The 20,291-nt window shown below is 30.3% G+C and overlaps 1 protein-coding gene across 1 annotated transcript in view; it reads right to left on the bottom strand.

The window, feature by feature from the left end:
- Positions 1-19,543, bottom strand: part of LOC135131395 (TBC1 domain family member 12-like) — a 28,359-nt gene extending 8,816 nt beyond the window's left edge. The window contains exons 1-2 of the mRNA XM_064059140.1: positions 18,434-19,543; positions 18,172-18,378 (exon numbers count right to left, since the gene is read on the bottom strand). Of these exons, the coding sequence (XP_063915210.1) occupies positions 18,172-18,378; positions 18,434-19,293 (1,067 nt within the window). The 5' untranslated portion in view covers positions 19,294-19,543. The remainder of the gene's footprint in view (positions 1-18,171; positions 18,379-18,433) is intronic.
- Positions 19,544-20,291: the final 748 nt, after the last annotated feature.

Raw genomic sequence — 20,291 nt, forward strand, 5'->3', positions numbered from 1 at the left:
CGCTAAAAAAAGCTCAAAAAAGGTCAACCAAAATTACAAAAGCGGGACCACTAAAAAAAAAAAATTCTACAAAAACTATGACAAAAAAGTACATAAAAAACAAAAAACTTAAAACGCCAAAAAATGAGGCGACAGAAACAAAAAAGAACAGGCGGAAAGAAGCGCAAAAAACGACCAAAAAGACAAAAAAGAGGTCAAAAAAAGGCAAAACAGACTAGAAAACGACGAAAAAAGACTTAAAAAACCAACAGAAGAAAACAAAAAAACGACCATAAAAAATTGCACAGAGAAAAATGCTTAAAGACCACAAAAAAAAAACAAAAAAGGACCATGAAAAAACGAACAAACAAAAGGTGAGTACAAAAAAGTAAGTAAAAAGACCTAACAAAGACGAAAGAGCCAAATAGGTCATAAAAAAGCGACTTAAAAAAACGAAAAATAAATCATAAAGAAGGCTTCCAGAAACTACAACAGTCATAAACTACTATAAGTCAAAAAAAAGACGCAAAAATACGAAAAAAGGTTAAAACGCAAAGAAGCGCAAAAAAACTACAAAAAGGCGCAAAAAGGACAAAAAAAAAGAGCAAAAAAAGTCACAAAAAAGAGGCTAATACAAAAAGGGCCACCAAAACGTGGCCAAATAAAGGTTACACAAAAGGTTGAAAAAAGATGGCCACAAAAAAAAGGCGAAAAAGACTAGAAAGAGACGAAAAACAATAAAAAAGTAAAAAAAAAACGAAAAAACGACCAACAAAAAAAGCGCAATGAAGCACAAAAACCTACTAAAAAAGCGCAAAAACAGGAGAAAAAGATAAAAAAAAGGTGGCAAAAAGTCACAAAAAAGGCTACTAAAAAGACGCTAATGGAAAAAGGTCACACAAAAAGGCGAAAAAAGATGGCCACAAATAAAAAAGGCGAAAAAAACTGGAAAGAGACGAAAAAAATACTACAAAAGAAAAAAAACAAAAAACGAAAAAAAAACACGACCAAACAAAAAATTGCACAGCGAAAAACGTTTAAAAAGGTCACAAAAGAAAAACAAACAAAAAAAGACCATGAAAAAACGGGCAACAGAAAAATGCAAAAAATCGGAACAAAAATGTACGTAAAAAGAGTTAACAAAGACGAAAGAGAGGACACAAGTAGACGACAAAAAAGTGTCTGAGAGATGAAAAGTCTGAAAAATGAAAAAAGTCGCAAAAAAGGCTACCAAAATATGCAAAAAAAAAACAAAAAAAAAAAAAAACAAAAAAGAGCAAAAAATCCGAAAAAAGGCGCAAACAAAACTGCTAAAAAGGCTCATAAAGAGGACAAAAAAGACCAAAAAAGGCAAAAAGGGGCGACAAAAAACTTAACAAAAAAACTGACTAAAAAAAAGACGCTAATATAAAAAAGGACCACCAAAGAAAGTGGCCAAATAAAGGTTACACAAAAGGGCGAAAAGAGAAGGCACAAAAATGGCGAAAAGGACTAGAAAGAGACGAAAAAAACTAGAAAAGAACCATGAAAAAAACGAACAAAAAAAAAACGCAAAAAAGGGGAACAAAAAAAAAACGTAAAAAGAGCTAACAAAGACGAAAGAGGGGACACAAATAGGCGACAAAAAAGCTAATTTTTTGTTTTCCATTTTTATAATATTTCTAATTTTTCGATTTTTAATTTTTCAATTTTTGCTTTCTTCAGTTTTTCAATATAAAATTTTTCGAGCTTTAAATTTTTATTTTTAAAATTTTTCGGTTTTAATTTATTCAAATTTTCCATTTTTAAATTGCTCATTTTTTCCATTTTATGATTTTCCACTGTTTAGATTTGACAAATTTTCATTTTCAATTTTCGATTTTATAGAATTCCGTTCCATTTTCTGATTTTTCAGTTTCTCGTTTTTTTCCTTGTTTTCAATTTTCAGATTTTTCTATTTGAAGATATTTCCATTTTCCGCTTTTTTAATTTTTCCGATTTTCAATTTGTGGGTTTTCATATTTTAAATTTTCCAATCAAGCCATTTTTTAATATTTCTATTTTGCCATTACATATTTGATTTTTCAATTTTTCGATTTTTCAGATTTTGTTTTTCGAATTTCCAGGTTTAAAAATTGTACCAAATTTCTATGGAACTTCCTTGTAGTGGGCATGGAGAGACAAATTTTGGTTTACGATGTATCAGGCTAATTTTTTGAGTTTTCAATATTTTAAATTTAATTCAGGTTTTCGGTTTTTCAAGTTTCGAATGTTTCTGTTTTTTTTTTTTAAATTGTAGTCTTTGTTTCTTCAGTTACTTGTATTTTTATTGTTTCAATTTTTCGATCATTTTATTCCTAGATTTTTGATTTTTCGATTTTTCACCTTCTCGAATTTTCAGTTATAAATTTAAATTTTCAACATTTCGGCTTTTGATTTTTCGGTTTATCATTTTTATCGATAGCCAATTTTATAGTTCTTTACTTTAAATTTTTCAATTTTTCGATTTTTAATTTTTGAATTTTTGCTTTCTTCAGTTTTTCGATATCAAATTTTTCGAGATTTTTTTTTAATTGCTCAAATTTGGGGTTTAAAATTTCGTATTTTTCAATGGTTTGATTTTTTACTATTAGAATTGTAAAATTTTTCTTTTTCAATTTTTCATCTTTAATTTTCTAGATTTTTCAACTTTTGAATTTTTCAATTTTTGGTTTATTCTGATTTTTTGAGTTTTCAACTTTAATTTATTCAATTTTCCCGTGTTCCAAGTGCTAAATTTTGGGTTTTAAAATTTTGAATTTTTAAATGTTGTGATGTTTCATTGTTTGAGAGTGTGAGATGTCACAGAGTAAAGACGTGTTTCCAGCTCTCTCCGGACTTCCGTGTAGGAAGTGTAAAATTTTACCGGTTAGTGGGTTATTATGTGTAAAATGTGGTTCGTTAAGCCATCCCAGTTGTGTGAAAATATTAAAAAACATCAAGCTTATCAGTGATACGCAGATAATATGCTGCGATAACGTCGATGGCTCGTCGAAAAACGAATTGGATTCGGTGAATCTATCCCTGCACTCATCTCCTACAAATAGTACTGTGGATATTTCGGTTTTAATAAAGAAAGCAATGGAACCGCTTTTAGAGGAAATCAAGTACCTTCGAGCAGAGATTATTTCCCTCAAAGAAAGTAACATCGACCTGGTTAAAGTTCTAACCAGCGCTAATGTATCAGATAATAAATCGCTTTTCTCCTCAAAATTGAAAAAAGTGGACCCTATTCCATCGTCATACGTTGGACAGAAAAGAACTGAACCAATGTCGAAAAAACCAGGTTTTATTATAAGTAATCATGAGAAATTGCATACAAGAAACGAAAATATAAGAAATGATGATAAAGGTTGTAAACAAACATCAGCTGTTCCTCAGACGCCTCCCTCTCGCACTTGGCATTCGGAAGTAGAAGACAGTCTCTCGAACGTCAGCGTTGAAGAAAAATGGACCGTACCTCGACGTTCGCGAAGAAATAGGAAGAAGCAGCCTCCGCCCATAATAGGAACGTCCGTTGCTGCATCGGCATCGGAGAGTAATTTCAGGTCAACATATGTGAAGAAAGCCTGGTTTTATGTCGGCAAGGTTAACAAAGAGACAAGCAGTGATGATGTCAAATCATACATTAGTGGAAAGCTCCCCTCGGATGAAGTGACGGTGGATAAGCTTAATACTCAAGGATCCTACCAGTCTTTCAGGGTTGGTGTGAAGTTCGCCTACAAAGATACCCTGTTCAAGGAAGAATTCTGGCCCCAGGGCGTCGTTGTAAGGCGCTTCAATTTTTCAACTAAATCTTTTTTAGAGAAAACTACCTAAGCTCAATAAATGGGATGAAAGGCAACATTGTGCTGGATACCAACGGTTCTGATCAGGAAATCCCAAAATTCTCTGTCTATTATCAGAACACCAGAGGCATCAGATCTAAGCTTAGTGACATCTATTGTGAAGTATTAGGAGAGAACTTTTGTGCCCTGGCTTTCACTGAAACCTGGCTATCACCAGACATACACAGCAGCGAAATATTAGACACCAGGTATAATGTTTTTAGGAACGACCGTAATGCTCAAAATAGTTCTAAAAGTCGCGGTGGAGGTGTTCTCTTAGCAATAAACAACAAATATAAATGTTCGCAAGTGTCTAGTGAGGACTCAGTGACTGAACAGGTGTGGGTGAAAGTTTCTATCCCCTCACGCTCTCTCATCATAGGTTGCATATACCTGCCTCCCAAATCTGCTGTCGAAACTTACAATGCACATATGCTGTCTGTTCAGAGTATCTGCGATTTAAATCCAAACTGTGACATAGTAGTCGTCGGCGATTTTAATCTGCCAAATATTGTATGGACTCATGAGCCAGATTTCGATGGGCTTCTTCCAACCAATATTACAAATGAATGTGAAATTTGTGTTTGTGATAATTATTTTAATTTGTGTTTTAACCAGCTCAACAACATTGAAAACGCTAATGGCAAAATTCTTGATCTATGTTTCTGTAACTGCAGTGGCATCGAATTGGTAAAATGTGCCGCTATTTCTAAACTTGATGTTTACCACCCTTGCTTTGTTGTGTATCTAGATAGTTACCAGGATAATTTATTGTACAATAGTATCGATTCCTTTTACAATTTCAAACGAGCAAACTATGAAGAAATAGGCAGGTTTTTAAGCAACATTAGCTGGCTAGAAATTTTTTCATCCGCCTCTAATGTTAATGAGGCACTTGACAGTTTGGATTTGACAATTTTTACTTTAATTTTCAGTATCTAGATTTTTCAACTTTAAAAATTTTCAATTTTTCGATTTTATGGAATGTCGAATCGTCAATTTTCCAATTTTTCATTTTCCGTTTTTTTCTATTTTTTTTTTTAATTTTAGTTTTTATTTTTTAAGTTTTTTGATTTTCCGTTTCGCGACGTTTAATTTTTTGACTACTCGATTTCCAATTTTTCGAGGTTTCTTTTTTAATTTTTTCAATTTTTGGATTCTTTTATTCCTAAATATTTTAATTTTACGATGTTTCACATTCTCGAATTTTGATTTTTTATTTCTTCAATGTTCCGATTTGCAATTCTTTAAATTTTCAATTTTAAACAAACATTTTTACAAGTTTTTGATTTTTCGATGTCATATTTTTCGATTTCCAATTTTTCGAGTTCTCGATTTTAAATTTTAAAATTTTTGGATTTACAATTTTTCGATTTGTAGAAATTTTATTTTTTTGTTTTTTCATTTTTACAATATTAACTAAGAAATGCAAACTCAGAAAAATAAAAAAAGTAAAAAAAAGACAAAAAGATCACAAAAAAGGCTACTAAAAACTACAAAAAATAACTCAAAAAAAAACGAGAAAAAGACGAAAAAAGACTAGAAAAAGCGAAAAAAATACTAAAAAACGACCAACAAAAAATTGTACAGAGAAAAACGCTTAAAAAGAAAGGCCACAAAAAAAAATTAAAAAGGGCCACCAACAAAAAAGGGCAAAAAAAGGGGAAATAAAAAAAAGTACAGAAAAAGAGCTAACAAGGACGAAAGAGGGGACACAAATAGGCGACAAAAAGCAACTAAAAAAAAATTGGTCTAAAGAGTTTAGACAGTACTTCCCTCGCTGTCGGAAACGTGACGACTGCATGTCTATTATGTTTTTTTTTCGCAGTAGATTTCATTATTTTTTTTGAGTCACCCGGTATATGCAAATTCAAAAAATATGAATGGAATGACAAATTACAAGTACAGGCTCATCATATTTTGTATATTCTAGATAGGATTTATTCGGCAAACTTTTGAGCTGACGTCATCAATTTTTTGGAGGGGATAAGCAAATATATTTTGACTAAACATTTATTATGCTCTTTATGACCTTAAAACATCTGCAAGATTTCAAAGCATTCGGTTTTGTAGTTTCTGAGTAAATCAGTAAAATAAATTTACGCATTCATTAATTTTTTTGAGTCACCCTGTATATGCAAATCCAAAAAATATGAATGGAGTGATAGATCACAAGTACAGACTCATCATATTTTGTACATTTTAGATATGATTTATTCCACAAACTTTTGAGCTGACGTCATCAAGTTTTTGGAGGGGATAAGCAAATATTTTTTGACTAAAGATTTATGATGCTCTTCATAGCCTTAAAACATCTGCAACATTTCAAAGCATTCTGGTTAGCAGATTAAAAATTAAATTTCAAAATGTTGTTTTATAATTTTGATTTTTTTTCCAAAAATCTGGACGTTTCGGGTGAAAAGTCGATTCAGAGTTGTAAACTACATGTGTAGGACTATGTTATTTTATACAATTGAAAATCCATTTACTATGTACAATTTTGAAGTGACGTCATCGCATTAGTGGTGGGGATGATTCGACAAATTTTGGTTAGCGTTTTACCATCTACATGATATTCTTAATATAAGTACAAAATTTCACAACAATCGGTCGAGTACTTTCGGAGATTATCTGTCTAATAAAAATCCGGGACGGCAGACGGACAGACGGACGGACAGACGGACAGACAGACGGAAATAGGAGATCTATTTCTTCGTCTTCTAGGGGTCATGAAAGATCGAGAAAACGTAAAAGTAGAGATTCGGCCGACGGACTCGATTACAATACTTCCTTTGCTTACGCTCGGGAAGTAAAAAAGACGCCAAAAATACGAAAACTGGGTTTTAAGACGACAAAAAAAGACCACCAAAAGAAGCGCAATGAAGCACAAAAAACTACTAAAAAGGCGCAAAAACAGGAGAAAAAGAATAAAAAAAAGTGGCAAAAAAAGTCACAAAAAAAGGTGAGTAAAAAGACGCTAATAGAAAAAGGGCCACTAAAAAGTGACCAAATAAAGATCACACAAAATGGCGAAAAAAGATGGCCATAAAAAAAGGCGAAAAAATACTACAAAAAAAAAAACAAAAAACGAAAAAAACGACCAAACAAAAAATTGCACAGAGAAAAACGTTTAAAAAGGCCACAAAAGAAAAACAAACAAAAAAAAAGACCATGAAAAAACGGACAACAGAAAAATGCAAAAAAATCGGAACAAAAAAGTACGTAAAAAGAGTTAACAAAGACGAAAGAGAGGAAGGACACAAATAGACGACAAAAAAGTGTCTAAAAAATGAATAGTCTGAAAAACGAAAAAAGTCACAAAAAAGGCTACCAAAATATACAAAAAAAAAATCCGAAAAAAAGGCGCAAACAAAACTACTCAAAATGCGCATAAAGAGGACAAAAAAGACCAAAAAAAGGCAAAAAAGGGCGACAAAAAAGATCACAAAATAATGACTAAAAAAAGACGCTAATATAAAAAAAGTACCACCAAAGAAAGTGGCCAAATAAAGGTTACACAAAAGGGAGAAAAGAGAAGGCGACAAAAATGGAGAAAAAGACTAAAAAGAGACGAAAAAAACTAGAAAAGGACCATGAAAAAAACGAACAAAAAAAAAACGCGAAAAAGGGAACAAAAAAAGCTAACAAAGACGAAAAAAAATTTTCTTATTTTTCGATGTTTAGTTATTCAATTTTTCAATTTTTGCTTTTTTTCAGTTTTTCAATATTTTCGAGCTTTAATTTAATTTTTAAAATTTTTCGGTTTTAATTTAATCAAATTTTCCATTTTTTAATTACTCATTCTTTGGGTTTTAAAATGTTCATTTTTTCCATGTTATGATTTTCCACTGTTTAGATTTGACAAATTTTCATTTTCAATTTTCGATTTTATAGAATTCCGAATCATCAATTTTTCAATTATTAATTCCATTTTCTGATTTTTCAGTTTCTCGTTTTTTCCTTGTTTTCAATTTTTAGATTTTTCTATTTGAAGATATTTCCATTTTTAGCTTTTTAATTTTTCCAATTTTCAATTTGTGGGTTTTTTATTTTAAATTTTCCAATTATGCCATTTTTTAATATCTCTAATTTTGCAATAACATACTTGATTTTTCAATTTTTCGATTTTTCAGATTTTGTTTTTTGAATTACCACATTTAAAATTGTCCCAAATTTCTATGGAACTTCTTTGCAGTGGGCATGGAGATATAAATTTTGGTCAATTTTTTTTAATTTTAGTTTTTGTTTCTTCAGTTATTTGGTTTCACGGTTTCTCGACTCAATTTTTGACTTTTCAAGTAATCGGTTTCCAATTTTTCGAGTTTTCTATTTTAATTGCTTAAATTTTTCGATCATTTTATTTCTAGATTTTTAATTTTTCGATTTTTCACCTTCTCGAATTTTCAGTTTTAAACTTAAATTTCCAACATTTCGGCTTTTGATTTTTCGGTTTATAATTTTTATCGATTTTCAATTTTTCGATTTGCAATTTTTCAGTTTGTAGAAATTATCATTTTTTTGTTTTTCACTTTTACAATATTTCAATTTTTCGATTTTTAATTTTTCAATTTTTGCTTTCTTCAGTTTTTCGATATCAAATTTTTCGAGATTTTTTATTTTTGATTTATTAGTGTTAAAATAGTAAATTTTTTTTTTAATTTTTAATTTTTAATTTTCTAGATTTTTCAACTTTCGAATTTTTCAATTTTTGGTTTCTTGTGTTTTTCGATTTCTGATTTTTTGAGTTTTCAATTTTAATTTATTCAATTGCTAAATTTTTGGGTTTTAAAATTTTCAATTTTTCAATGTTGTGATGTTTCACTGTTTGGATTTGACAATTTTTATTTTAATTTTCAATTTTCAGTATTTAGATTTTTCAGTTTTAAAAATTTTCAATTTTTCGATTTTATAAAATGTCGATTCGTCAATTTTCCAATTTTTCATTTTCCGTTTTTTTTCTTTTTTAATTTTTTTTTTTGAAATTTTAGTTTTTATTTTTTCAGTCTTTTGATTTTCCATTTGTCGACTTTTAATTTTTTGACTATTCGATTTCCTTTTTTGATTTTTTCAATTTTTCGATCCTTTTATTCCTAAATATTTTAATTTTTCGATTTTTCAGATTCTCGAATTTTGATTTTTCGATTTTTCGTTTCTTTAATGTCTCGATTTGCAATTCTTTAAATTTTCAATTTCAAATCTAAATTTCTCAAGTTTTTGATTTTTCGATTTGTCATTTTTTTCGAGTTCTTGATTTTAAATTTTTGGATTTACAATTTTTCAATTTGTAGAAACTTTAATTTTTTGTTCACAAAAAGGCTACTAAAAACTACAAAAAATAAGTCAAAAAAAGACGCCAAAAATACGAAAACGGGGTTTTAAGACGACAAAAAAAGACCACCAAAGAAGCGCAATGAAGCACAAAAAACTACTAAAAAGGCGCAAAAACAGGAGAAAAAGATTAAAAAAAAGGTGGCAAAAAGGGTCACAAAAAAGGCGACTAAAAAGACGCCAATAGAAAAAGGGCGACTAAAAAGTGACCAAATAAAGGTCACACAAAAGGGTGAAAAAAGATGGCCACAAAAAAAAGGTGAAAAAAACTCGAGACGAAAAAAATACTACAAAAAAAAAAAAAAAAAACAAAAAACGAAAAAAACGACCAAACAAAAAATTGCACAGAGAAAAACGTTTAAAAAGGCCACAAAAGAAAAATAAACAAAAAAAAGACCATGAAAAAACGGACAACAGAAAAATGCAAAAAAATCGGAACAAAAAAGTACGTAAAAAGACTTAACAAAGACGAACGGGAGGACACAAATAGACGACAAAAAATCGTTTAAAAAATGAAAAAAGTCACAAAAAAAGAAAAAAAAATTTACAAAAAATAAATGTAAAAAGAAGCAAAAAAATCCGAAAAATGGTGTAAATGAAAGAACAAAAAAAGACCCAAAAAAAAAACAAAAAAAGGCGTAAAGAAGCGCAAACAAAACGCGCACATAAAAAGGACAAAAAAGACTAAAAAAAGGTAAAAAAAGTGCGACAAAAAAGGTCACAAAACAGTGACTAAAAAAAAGAAGCTAATATAAAAAAGAACAACCAAAGAAAGTGGCCAAATAAAGGTTACACAAAAGAGAAGGCCACAAAAATGGCGAAAAAGACTAGAAAAGAACCATGAAAAAACGAACAAAAAAAATGCAAAAAAAGGGGAATAAAAAAAAATACGTAAAAAGAGCCAACAAAGACGAAAGAGGGGACACAAATAAGCGACAAAAAAGCTAATTTTTTTGTTTTCCACTTTTACAATATTTCTAATTTTTAGATTTTCAATTTTTCAATTTTTGCTTTCTTCAGTTTTTCAATATCAAATTTTTCGAGCTTTAAATTTTAAGTTATTCAAATTTTCCACTTTTTAATTGCTCATTTTTTGGGTTTTAAAATTTTTTCAATTTTAGATTTTATAGAATTCCGAATCATCAATTTTTCAATTATTAATTCTATTTTCTGATTTTTCAGTTTCTCGTTTTTTTCCTTGTTTTCAATTTTTAGATTTTTCTATTTGAAGATATTTCCATTTTCCGCTTTTTTAATTTTTCCGATTTTCAATTTGTGGTTTTTTATATTTTAAATTTTCCGATTATGCCATTTTTTGTAATTGCATATTTGATTATATGGAATGTCGAATCGTCAATTTTCCAATTTTTCATTTTCCGTTTTTTTCTTTTTTCAATTTTTTTTTGAATTCTGATTTTTCGAATTTTCGTTTCTTCATTGTTCCGATTTGCAATTCTTTAAATTTTCAATTTTAAATCCAAATTTTTCAAGTTTTTGATTTTTCGATGTCATTTTTTACGATTTCCCATGTTTCGAGTTCTCGATTTTAAATTTTAAAATTTTTGGATGTACAATATTAACTAAGAAATGAAAACTCAGAAAAATAAAAAAGTAAAAAAAAACAATATCACAAAAAAGGCTACTAAAAACTACAAAAAATAACTCAAAAAAAACGAGAAAAAGACGAAAAAAGACTAGAAAAGGCGAAAAAAATACTAAAAAACGACCAACAAAAAATTGTACAGAGAAAAACGCTTAAAAAGAAAGGCCACAAAAAAAAATTAAAAAGGGCCACCAACAAAAAAGGGCAAAAAAAGGGGAAATAAAAAAAAGTACAGAAAAAGAGCTAACAAGGACGCAAGAGGGGACCCAAATAGGCGACAAAAAGCAACTAAAAAAAAAATGGTCTAAAGAGTTTAGACAGTACTTCCCTCGCTGTCGGAAACGTGACGACTGCATGTCTATTATGTTTTTTTTTCGCAGTAGATTTCATTTTTTTTTTGAGTCACCCGGTATATGCAAATTCAAAAAATACGAATGGAATGACAAATTACAAGTACAGACTCATCATATTTTGTATATTCTAGATATGATTTATTCGGCAAACTTTTGAGCTGACGTCATCAATTTTTTGGAGGGGATAAGCAAATATATTTTGACTAAACAGTTATTATGCTCTTTATAACCTTAAAACATTTGCACGATTTCAAAGCATTCGGTTTTGTAGTTCCTGAGTAAATCAGTAAAATAAATTTACGCATTAATTAATTTTTTTGAGTCACCCTGTATATGCAAATCCAAAAAATATGAATGGAGTGATAGATCACAAGTACAGACTCATCATATTTTGTACATTTTAGATATGATTTATTCCACAAACTTTTGAGCTGACGTCATCAAGTTTTTGGAGGGGTAAGCAAATATTTTTTGACTAAAGATTTATGATGCTCTTTATAGCCTTAAAACATCTGCAACATTTCAAAGCATTCTGGTTAGCAGATTAAAAATTAAATTTCAAAATGTTGTTTTATAATTTTGATTTTTTTTCCAAAAATCTGGACGTTTCGGGTGAAAAGTCGATTCGGAGTTGTAAACTACATGTGTAGGACTATGTTATTTTATACAATTGAAAACCCATTTACTATGTACAATTTTGAAGTGACGTCATCGCATTAGTGGTGGGGATGATTAGACAAATTTTGGTTAGCGTTTTACCATCTACATGATATTCTTAATATAAGTACAAAATTTCACAACAATCGGTCGAGTACTTTCGGAGATTATCTGTCTAATAAAAATCCGGGACGGCAGACGGACAGACGGACAGACAGACGGAAATGGGAGACCTATTTCTTCGTCTTCTAGGGGTCATGAAAGATCGAGAAAACGTAAAAGTAGAGAGTCGGCCGACGGACTCGATTACAATACTTCCTTTGCTTACGCTCGGGAAGTAAAAAAGAGCGAAAAAAAAACCGCAAAGAAGCGCAAAAAACTACAAAAAGGCGCAAAAAGGACAAAAAAAGTCACGAAAAAAGGGACAAAAAAAGAGGCTAATACAAAAAGTGGCCAAATAAAGGTTACACAAAAGGTTGAAATAGATGGCCACAAAAAAAAAGGCGTAAAAGACTAGAAAAGTAAAAAAAAAGCGAAAAAACGACCAACAAAAAAAAACCCACAAAAAAAGTATAACGTAAAAAGAGCTAACAAAGACGAAAGAGTGTATGTACACAAATAGTCGACAAAAAAGGAACTAAAAATGAAAAATCAGAAAACTGAAAAGTCACAAAAAAGACAAAAAATTCACAAAAAAGGCTACCAAAAACTACAAAAAATAAGTCAAAAGATGACGCCAAAAATACGAAAACGGGGTTTTAAGACGACAAAAAAAAAAGACCACCAAAAAAGCGCAATGAAGCACAAAAAACCTACTAAAAAGGCGCAAAAACAGGAGAAAGATTAAAAAAAGGTGGCAAAAAAGTCACAAAAAAAAGGCGAATAAAAAGACGCTAATAGAAAAAGAGCCACTAAAAAGTGGCCAAATAAAGGTTACACAAAAGGGCGAAAAGAGAAGGCCACAAAAATGGTGAAAAAGACTAGAAAGAGACGAAAAAAACTAGAAAAGTACCATGAAAAAAACGAACAAAAAAAAAACGCAAAAAAGGGGAACAAAAAAAAAACGTTTTCAATTTTTCAATTTTTGCTTTCTTCAGTTTTTCGATAGCAAATTTTAATTTTTTAAATTTTTCGGTTTTAATTTATTCAAATTTTCCATTTTTTAATTACTCATTTATTGGGTTTTAAAATTTTAATATTTTCCATGTTATGATTTTCCACTGTTTAGATTCGACAAATTTTCATTTTCAATTTTCGATTTTATAGAATTCCGAATCATCAATTTTTCAATTATTAATTCCATTTTCTGATTTTTCAGTTTCTCGTTTTTTCAATTTTTAGATTTTTCTATTTGAAGATATTTCCATTTTCCGCTTTTTTAATTTTTCAGATTTTCAATTTGTATGTTTTTATATTTTAAATTTTCCAATTATGCAATTTTTTAATATCTCTAATTTTGTAATAACATATTTGATTCATTTTTTTAATTTTTCAATTTTTCGATTTTTCAGATTTTGTTTTTGAATTACCAGATTTAAAATTGTTCCAAAGTTCTATGGAACTTCTTTGTAGTGGGCATGGTGACATAAATTTTGGTTAATAATGTATCAGGCTGATTTTTTGAGTTTTCTATTTTAAATTTAATTCAGGTTTTCGGTTTTTCAACTTTCGAATTTTTCAATTTTTTTTTTTAATTTTAGTCTTCGTTTCTTCAGTTATTTGGTTTCACCGTTTCTCGACTCAATTTTTTGACTTTACAAGTAATCGGTTTCCAATTTTTCGAGTTTTCTATTGTAATTTTTTCAATTTTTCGATCATTTTATTCCTAGATTGTTAATTTTTCGATTTTTCACCTTCTCGGCTTATCGATTTATTTTTTATAATTTTTTTGTTTTTCACTTTTACAATATTTCAATTTTGCGATTTTTAATTTTTCAATTTTTGCTTTCTCCAATGTTTCGATATCAAATTTTTCGAGATTTTTTTTTAATTGCTCAAATTTGGGGATTAAAATTTCGTATTTTTGTTGTTTTGATTTTTTAGTGTTAGAATTGTAAAATTTTTCTTTTTCAATTTTTCATCTTAATTTCCTAGATTTTTCAACTTTGGAATTTTTCAATTTTTCGATTTTTAATTTTACACTTTTTGGTTTCTTCTTTCTGTTTTTCGATTTCTGGTTTTTTGTTTTCAATTTTAATTTATTCAATTTTCCCACTGCTAAATTTTTGGCTTTTAAAATTTTGTTTTTCGATTTTATGGAATCGTCAATTTTCCAATTTTTCATTTTCCGGTTTTTTCTTTTTTCATTTTTTTTTTTAATTTCGATTTTTCGAATTTTCGTTTCTTCATTGCTCCGATTTCCAATTCTTTAAATTTTCAATTTTAAATCAAAATTTTTGATTTTTCGATGTCATATTTTTCGAGTTCTCGATTTAAAATTTTTGGATTTACAATTTTTCGATTTGTAGAAATTTTAATTTTTTGTTTTTTCATTTTTACAATATTAACTAAGAAATGAAAACTCAGAAAAATAAAAAAGTAAAAAAAGACAAAAAGATCACAAAAACGGCTACTAAAAAACTACAAAAACTAACTTAAAAAAAAAACGAAAACAGGGTTTTAAGGAAAGAGGACAAAAAAGACCACAAAAAAAAAGGCGAAAAAGAAGGAAAGGCGAAAAAAATACTAACAAAAATGACCAACAAAAAATTGTACAAGAAAAACGCTTAAAAAGAAAGGCCACAAAAAAAACAAAAAAAGGGCAAAAAGGCAAAAACGGGGAAATAAAAAAAGCACAAAAAAAGAGCTAACAAGGACGAAAGAGGGGACACAAAGAGGTGACAAAAAACAACTTAAAAAAAATGAAAACCAGTCACAAAAACGAAAAAAAAGCCAAAAAAGACTACCAAAAACTACTAAAAAAAAGACGAAAAGGGGTTAAAGGAAAGACAACAAAAAAAGGTGCAGATGAGTAAAAAAATACTATAAAGGCGTAAAAAGAGGACAAAAAATAGGCGATTAAATCAATCAGTGACCATGGGGACAAAAAAAGGACAGAAAACAACAAAAAGGTTACAAAAAAGTAGAATAAATTCCACAGAAAAAAGGCGAAAAAAACGACCAAGAAAAAAAATTGCACAGAAAAAAACGCTTAAACGAAAGGTCACAAAAAAACGATAAAATTGCCAAAAAGTGTAAATAGGTGCTAAAAAGACGAAAAAAAAGGCCAAAAAAAACGCTTAAAGAAAGGTGACAAAAAAGCGACAAAAATAGACTCCAAAAAAAAAGGGCTAAAAAACGCCAATCAATGGCATAAATAGGATACAAATAGCTGACGACAAAAAACAACAAAAAATTAAAAACCGCTTAAGAAGGACCAAAAAAAAGAAAAAAAAAGACCACGAAAAAACGATTACAAATACAAAAAAGAAAAAACAAAAAAAAGTAAGAAATAAGCACCAAAAATGCCCCAAATAAAGTTAAGAAGAGTGATAAAAACAAGCGTCAAGAATTATGGTAAAAAAGGCCCCGATAAAAAGAAGCGCAAAAACCGAAAAAAAAATGCGCAAAAAACTCCGAAAAAGGGACAATCAGCAAAAAAAAGGGAAACAAGTTTTTTACAAGAAGAAACCAAAAAAAGGCGGCAAAAATCCGACAAAATAGCAACAAAGGAAAAAGAATTTTAAAGATGGCTACCGAAAAAGGGTGACAACAACATCAAAAAAGCGTTAAAAGCAAAAAATACAAAAAAAACTCACAAACGACGGAAAAAGGGGACCAAAATGCTTTAAAAAAGATGACAAAAAGGCAACAGACAAAAAAACATCCAAAAATGCACATAAAAAAAACTGAAAAAAGCTAAAAAAATCGAAGGAAGAGCAGAATAAACATGAACAAACTGATAAATAACTGATTAATATACATAGCATTTTTTGAGCAACACGATACTTTAAAACATGTTTTTAATTTCTTGTAAAGAAATAAGTATTTTGCAGTTAAGCTCCGCCCCCTTGATTCACGGCGAATAAAAGAATTCATCACGATTGAAACAGGGTGGGTGGGCGGGCTCACATTTGTTTGAACATGCGTACACTTCTTTTCATAACATGAAACTTAAAACATGTTTAAAATGGAAAATTTGTATAAACAAATATCGATTTTGCAATTAGGCTCCGCCCCATAATTGCAAAATCCATGTTTTCTTGCAAAAATATACCATTTTAAGCATGTTCTAAGTTTCTTGTTGTGAAAAGATGGCCATGTATATTAAGCAAAAAATTGGTCTAAAGAGTTTAGACAGTACTTCCCTCGCTGTCGGAAACGTGACGACTGCATGTCCATTATGTTTTTTTTTTCGCAGTAGATTTCATTATTTTTTTTGAGTCACCCGGTATATGCAAATTCAAAAAATATGAATGGAATGACAATTACAAGTACAGACTCATCATATTTTGTATATTCTGGATAGGATTTATTCGGCAAACTTTTGAGCTGACGTCATCAATTTTTTGGAGGGGATAAGCAAATATATTTTGACTAAACAGTTATTATGCTCTTTATAACCTTAAAACATTTGCAAGATTTCAAAGCATTCGGTTTTGTAGTTCCTGAGTAAATCAGTAAAATAAATTTACGCATTAATTAATTTTTTTGAGTCACCCTGTATATGCAAATCCAAAAAATATGAATGGAGTGATAGATCACAAGTACAGACTCATCATATTTTGTACATTTTAGATATGATTTATTCCACAAACTTTTGAGCTGACGTCATCAAGTTTTTGGAGGGGATAAGCAAATATTTTTTGACTAAAGATTTATGATGCTCTTTATAGCCTTAAAACATCTGCAACATTTCAAAGCATTCTGGTTAGCAGATTAAAAATTAAATTTCAAAATGTTGTTTTATAATTTTGATTTTTTTTCCAAAAATCTGGACGTTTCGGGTGAAAAGTCGATTCAGAGTTGTAAACTACATGTGTAGGACTATGTTATTTTATACAATTGAAAACCCATTTACTATGTACAATTTTGAAGTGACGTCATCGCATTAGTGGTGGGGATGATTAGACAAATTTTGGTTAGCGTTTTACCATCTACATGATATTCTTAATATAAGTACAAAATTTCACAACAATCGGTCGAGTACTTTCGGAGATTATCTGTCTAATAAAAATCCGGGACGGCAGACGGACAGACGGACGGACAGACGGACAGACAGTCGGAAATGGGAGACCTATTTCTTCGTCTTCTAGGGGTCATGAAAGATCGAGAAAACGTAAAAGTAGAGATTCGGCCGACGGACTCGATTACAATACTTCCTTTGCTTACGCTCGGGAAGTAAAAAACACCAAAAAAATGCACATAAAAAGAAAAAAAAAATCGAAGAAAGAGCAGAATAAACATGAACAAACTGATAAATAACTGATTAATATACGTAGTATTCTTTGAACAGCACGATACTTAAAAACATGTTTTTAATTTCTTGTAAAGAAATAAGTATTTTGCAGTTAAACTCCGCCCTCTTGGTTCACGGCGAATAAAAAAAATCATCACAATTGAGACCGGGCGGGTGGGCGGGCTTACATTTTGCCTAGTTGTATGAACATGCGTACAGTTCTTTTCACAACATGAAACTTAAAACATGTTTAAAATGGGAACTTTGTATAAGAAAATATACCATTTTAAGCATGTTCTAAGTTTCCTGTTGTGAAAAGATGGCTATGTATATTAAGAAAAAAAGCCAAAATATAAGCCCCACCCACCCGCCCTGTCTCAATTCTGATGATTTTTTTTATTCGTCGTTAGCCAAGGGGGCGGAGCTTAATAGCAAAATTCTTGCTCAAAGAATACTACGTATATTAAGAAAAAACAAGCCAAAAATTAGGTCCCACCAAAAAGGCAACAGACGGAAAAAAACATCCAAAAAAATGCACAAAAAAAGACAAAAAAGGATACAAAAAAAGGGCACCGAAAAGATTTGAAAAACTGTATTTTCTATATTTTTTGATAGAATTTATTCAGCAATATTTTGAAATAAGGTTATCAAGGTTTTGTAACGAAATAAATTTTGATTAGCGATTCACCGTTTTTACGATAACCCTAGACATTTGTAAACAGTCGGTTTTATAGTTCATAATTCCATTCTAAACCTTGTTCTACAATTTTTTTTTCCGAAAATCGAGACATTATCAAAACCACAAAATTCTGAGTTGACGTCAACAAACTGTTCATAGAGACGATCATACAAATTTTGGTTAGATTTTTTGTGGTTTATACGTTCAATAAAATCACCAACAGGCAACAGACAGCAACGGAAGACCTACTTTTTCAAACTTTAGGGGTTACAAAATGTCGAAAAAACGTGAAATCAGATTTAGTTTAGATGTTTACACACTATACTCACATTTGCTCCCAATTAGGCAAAACATGCTTGAGGAAGTGTTTGGCAGCCGTGGCTTGATGTTCCTCCTGCTGCAACTGCAGTTTCTGCAGCTTCTGTCTGGCAACATTATTTTGAGCTTCTTTCCTTTTGGCAGCGGCGATCATCGCCTTATATTCTTCCCGGTGTCTTTGTTCTTCTTCTTGAGTTTTAGCAGGCAAGTTGGACGGCCTATTTAAATTTAAGTTTCAACCATTAAATCCACACTTCCATTTTAAGTACATACCTTGGATGCTGAATGAGTGCAGTTGAGCTTGCCACGTGATGTGGAGAACTGGAAGAACTAGCCCTGGCAGTTTTACTAAACAATTTCCAAACACTTGAACTCGTGGCTGATGAGCTTGATCTCCACGACGAAAAAACACTCCTGGTAAAAAAACTAGTGAGACTCTTCTTGTAGTTTTGATCTCTAGAGTCATCAAAACTGTTCAATGAGTTGTCATCGGCGTCTAATAAAGTATTTGATGGTGAGGGTTCACTCAGGCTGGACACAGTACTAGAAAAAGATCCTTTGAGATTTCTGGTGTGTCCTTTCTTCAGGTCATCTCTAGTGTCATCAATTTGCTCATTCTCTGCAGGTTTTTCCACTAAATGTAATTGTTTTGTCACAGGACTATACGCTAATGATATGTTTTGCAAAGCTTCGCTTAACGTAACTTTCTTAATAATACCGTTTTCTACAATATCACAATTTTTAAACTTTACTTGAGTATTTGGAGATGGATTGAGACTGCTCTCAGTGCTTTTGAATTTGTCACGTTCTGGCCACGTTTTGAACCACGGCGACTGCGGAGAATTGTTCTCGACTAAGAGTTTATTGTGAGTATCACAGTTATCGACAGCATCGTATTCCTCGATTTTGTTCTTTTTGTCCACCACACAGTTGGGCAGACTTTGGGTTCGAAAGTCTTGAGTTACATTATTCTTCAAAAGAACCTTTTGGTAGTGGCTTTTGTGACCCATTTTTGCGTTTTTCTTACATTCTACGAGCGAATAAGGGGATTTTTTGTCGGTTACCGAATCTGGGACTTCCTTTATTTCACAGCATGGTGGCCTCAGTTGGTTGGTGGAGCTGAATTTTTGCATCGCGGGATCGACATGTGAAAGAAAATTACACTACTTCTGATAGAGATGCATTGTTTTTAGAAACAATAGTTTAATAACGTTAACTAAAAATTAAAATGTGGGTTTATTTTGGTAGTTTGACATTTCTAAAAAACGGCGGCCATGTTTACTACGTAGCCTGTCTAGATTGACATGGAGAAATGGCACTTTTGTGTATTACTGGTTGCCTAAAAATATAACTGATCCATATTCATTTACGATCTTTATATTGTAAAGTAGGCTTTGATATTTTTTCTTTAAGTTGGAACATTGGAATTTAACAAAAATCTAAAGTTTAAATAACGAAAAACTGAAAATCCAAAAAATAAAAAATCGAAAAGTCAAAAATAGAAATGTTGAAAAATTCCAACACTGAAACAAATATCCAAAATTGAGACATTAAAAATTTTTTCGTTTTTTGATTTTTCCGCTTTTCCAATTTTTCAACTTTTATCTTTTTGTTTGTCGATTTCTCTATTTTTCGACTTCATCACTTTTCGATTTCTCGTTCTTTTGATCTTTCAACCTCTCAATTTTTCAAATTTTTAAGTTTTTTTTTCGAAAAATCCAGAACGTGAAAAATCCAAAAGTCGAAATACTAAAAAATTCCAAAATTGAAAAATTGAAGATTCGAAAAATTGAGAAAACTCACAAAATTGAACGAAATATCCAAAAATTGGGAGATTAAAAAATTGAAAAATTGGGAAATCGAAAAATCGAAAAATTGCAAACCTAAAGAATCGAAAAATTGAAAAATTGACGAACTGAAAAACTGAAAAATCGAAACCTTGGGAAGTCGAAAATGGGTAATTCAAAAAATAGATTAATTGAGAAACCGGAAAACTGAAAATTCAGAAACGTCAAAACTTGAAAATTTAAAAAATTGGAAATTGAAAAATCGGATAATTCAAAAATCGAAAAGCCGAAAAGTAAAAAAACTAAAAACCGATAAACCAAAAAATTCAAAAACTGAGACAATC

The sequence above is a fragment of the Zophobas morio genome, unplaced genomic scaffold (genome assembly GCF_036711695.1).
Source record: "Zophobas morio isolate AGI-343-1 ecotype UQ-CSIRO unplaced genomic scaffold, CSIRO_AGI_Zmor_V1 ptg000020l, whole genome shotgun sequence".
Lineage (NCBI taxonomy): Eukaryota > Metazoa > Arthropoda > Insecta > Coleoptera > Tenebrionidae > Zophobas > Zophobas morio.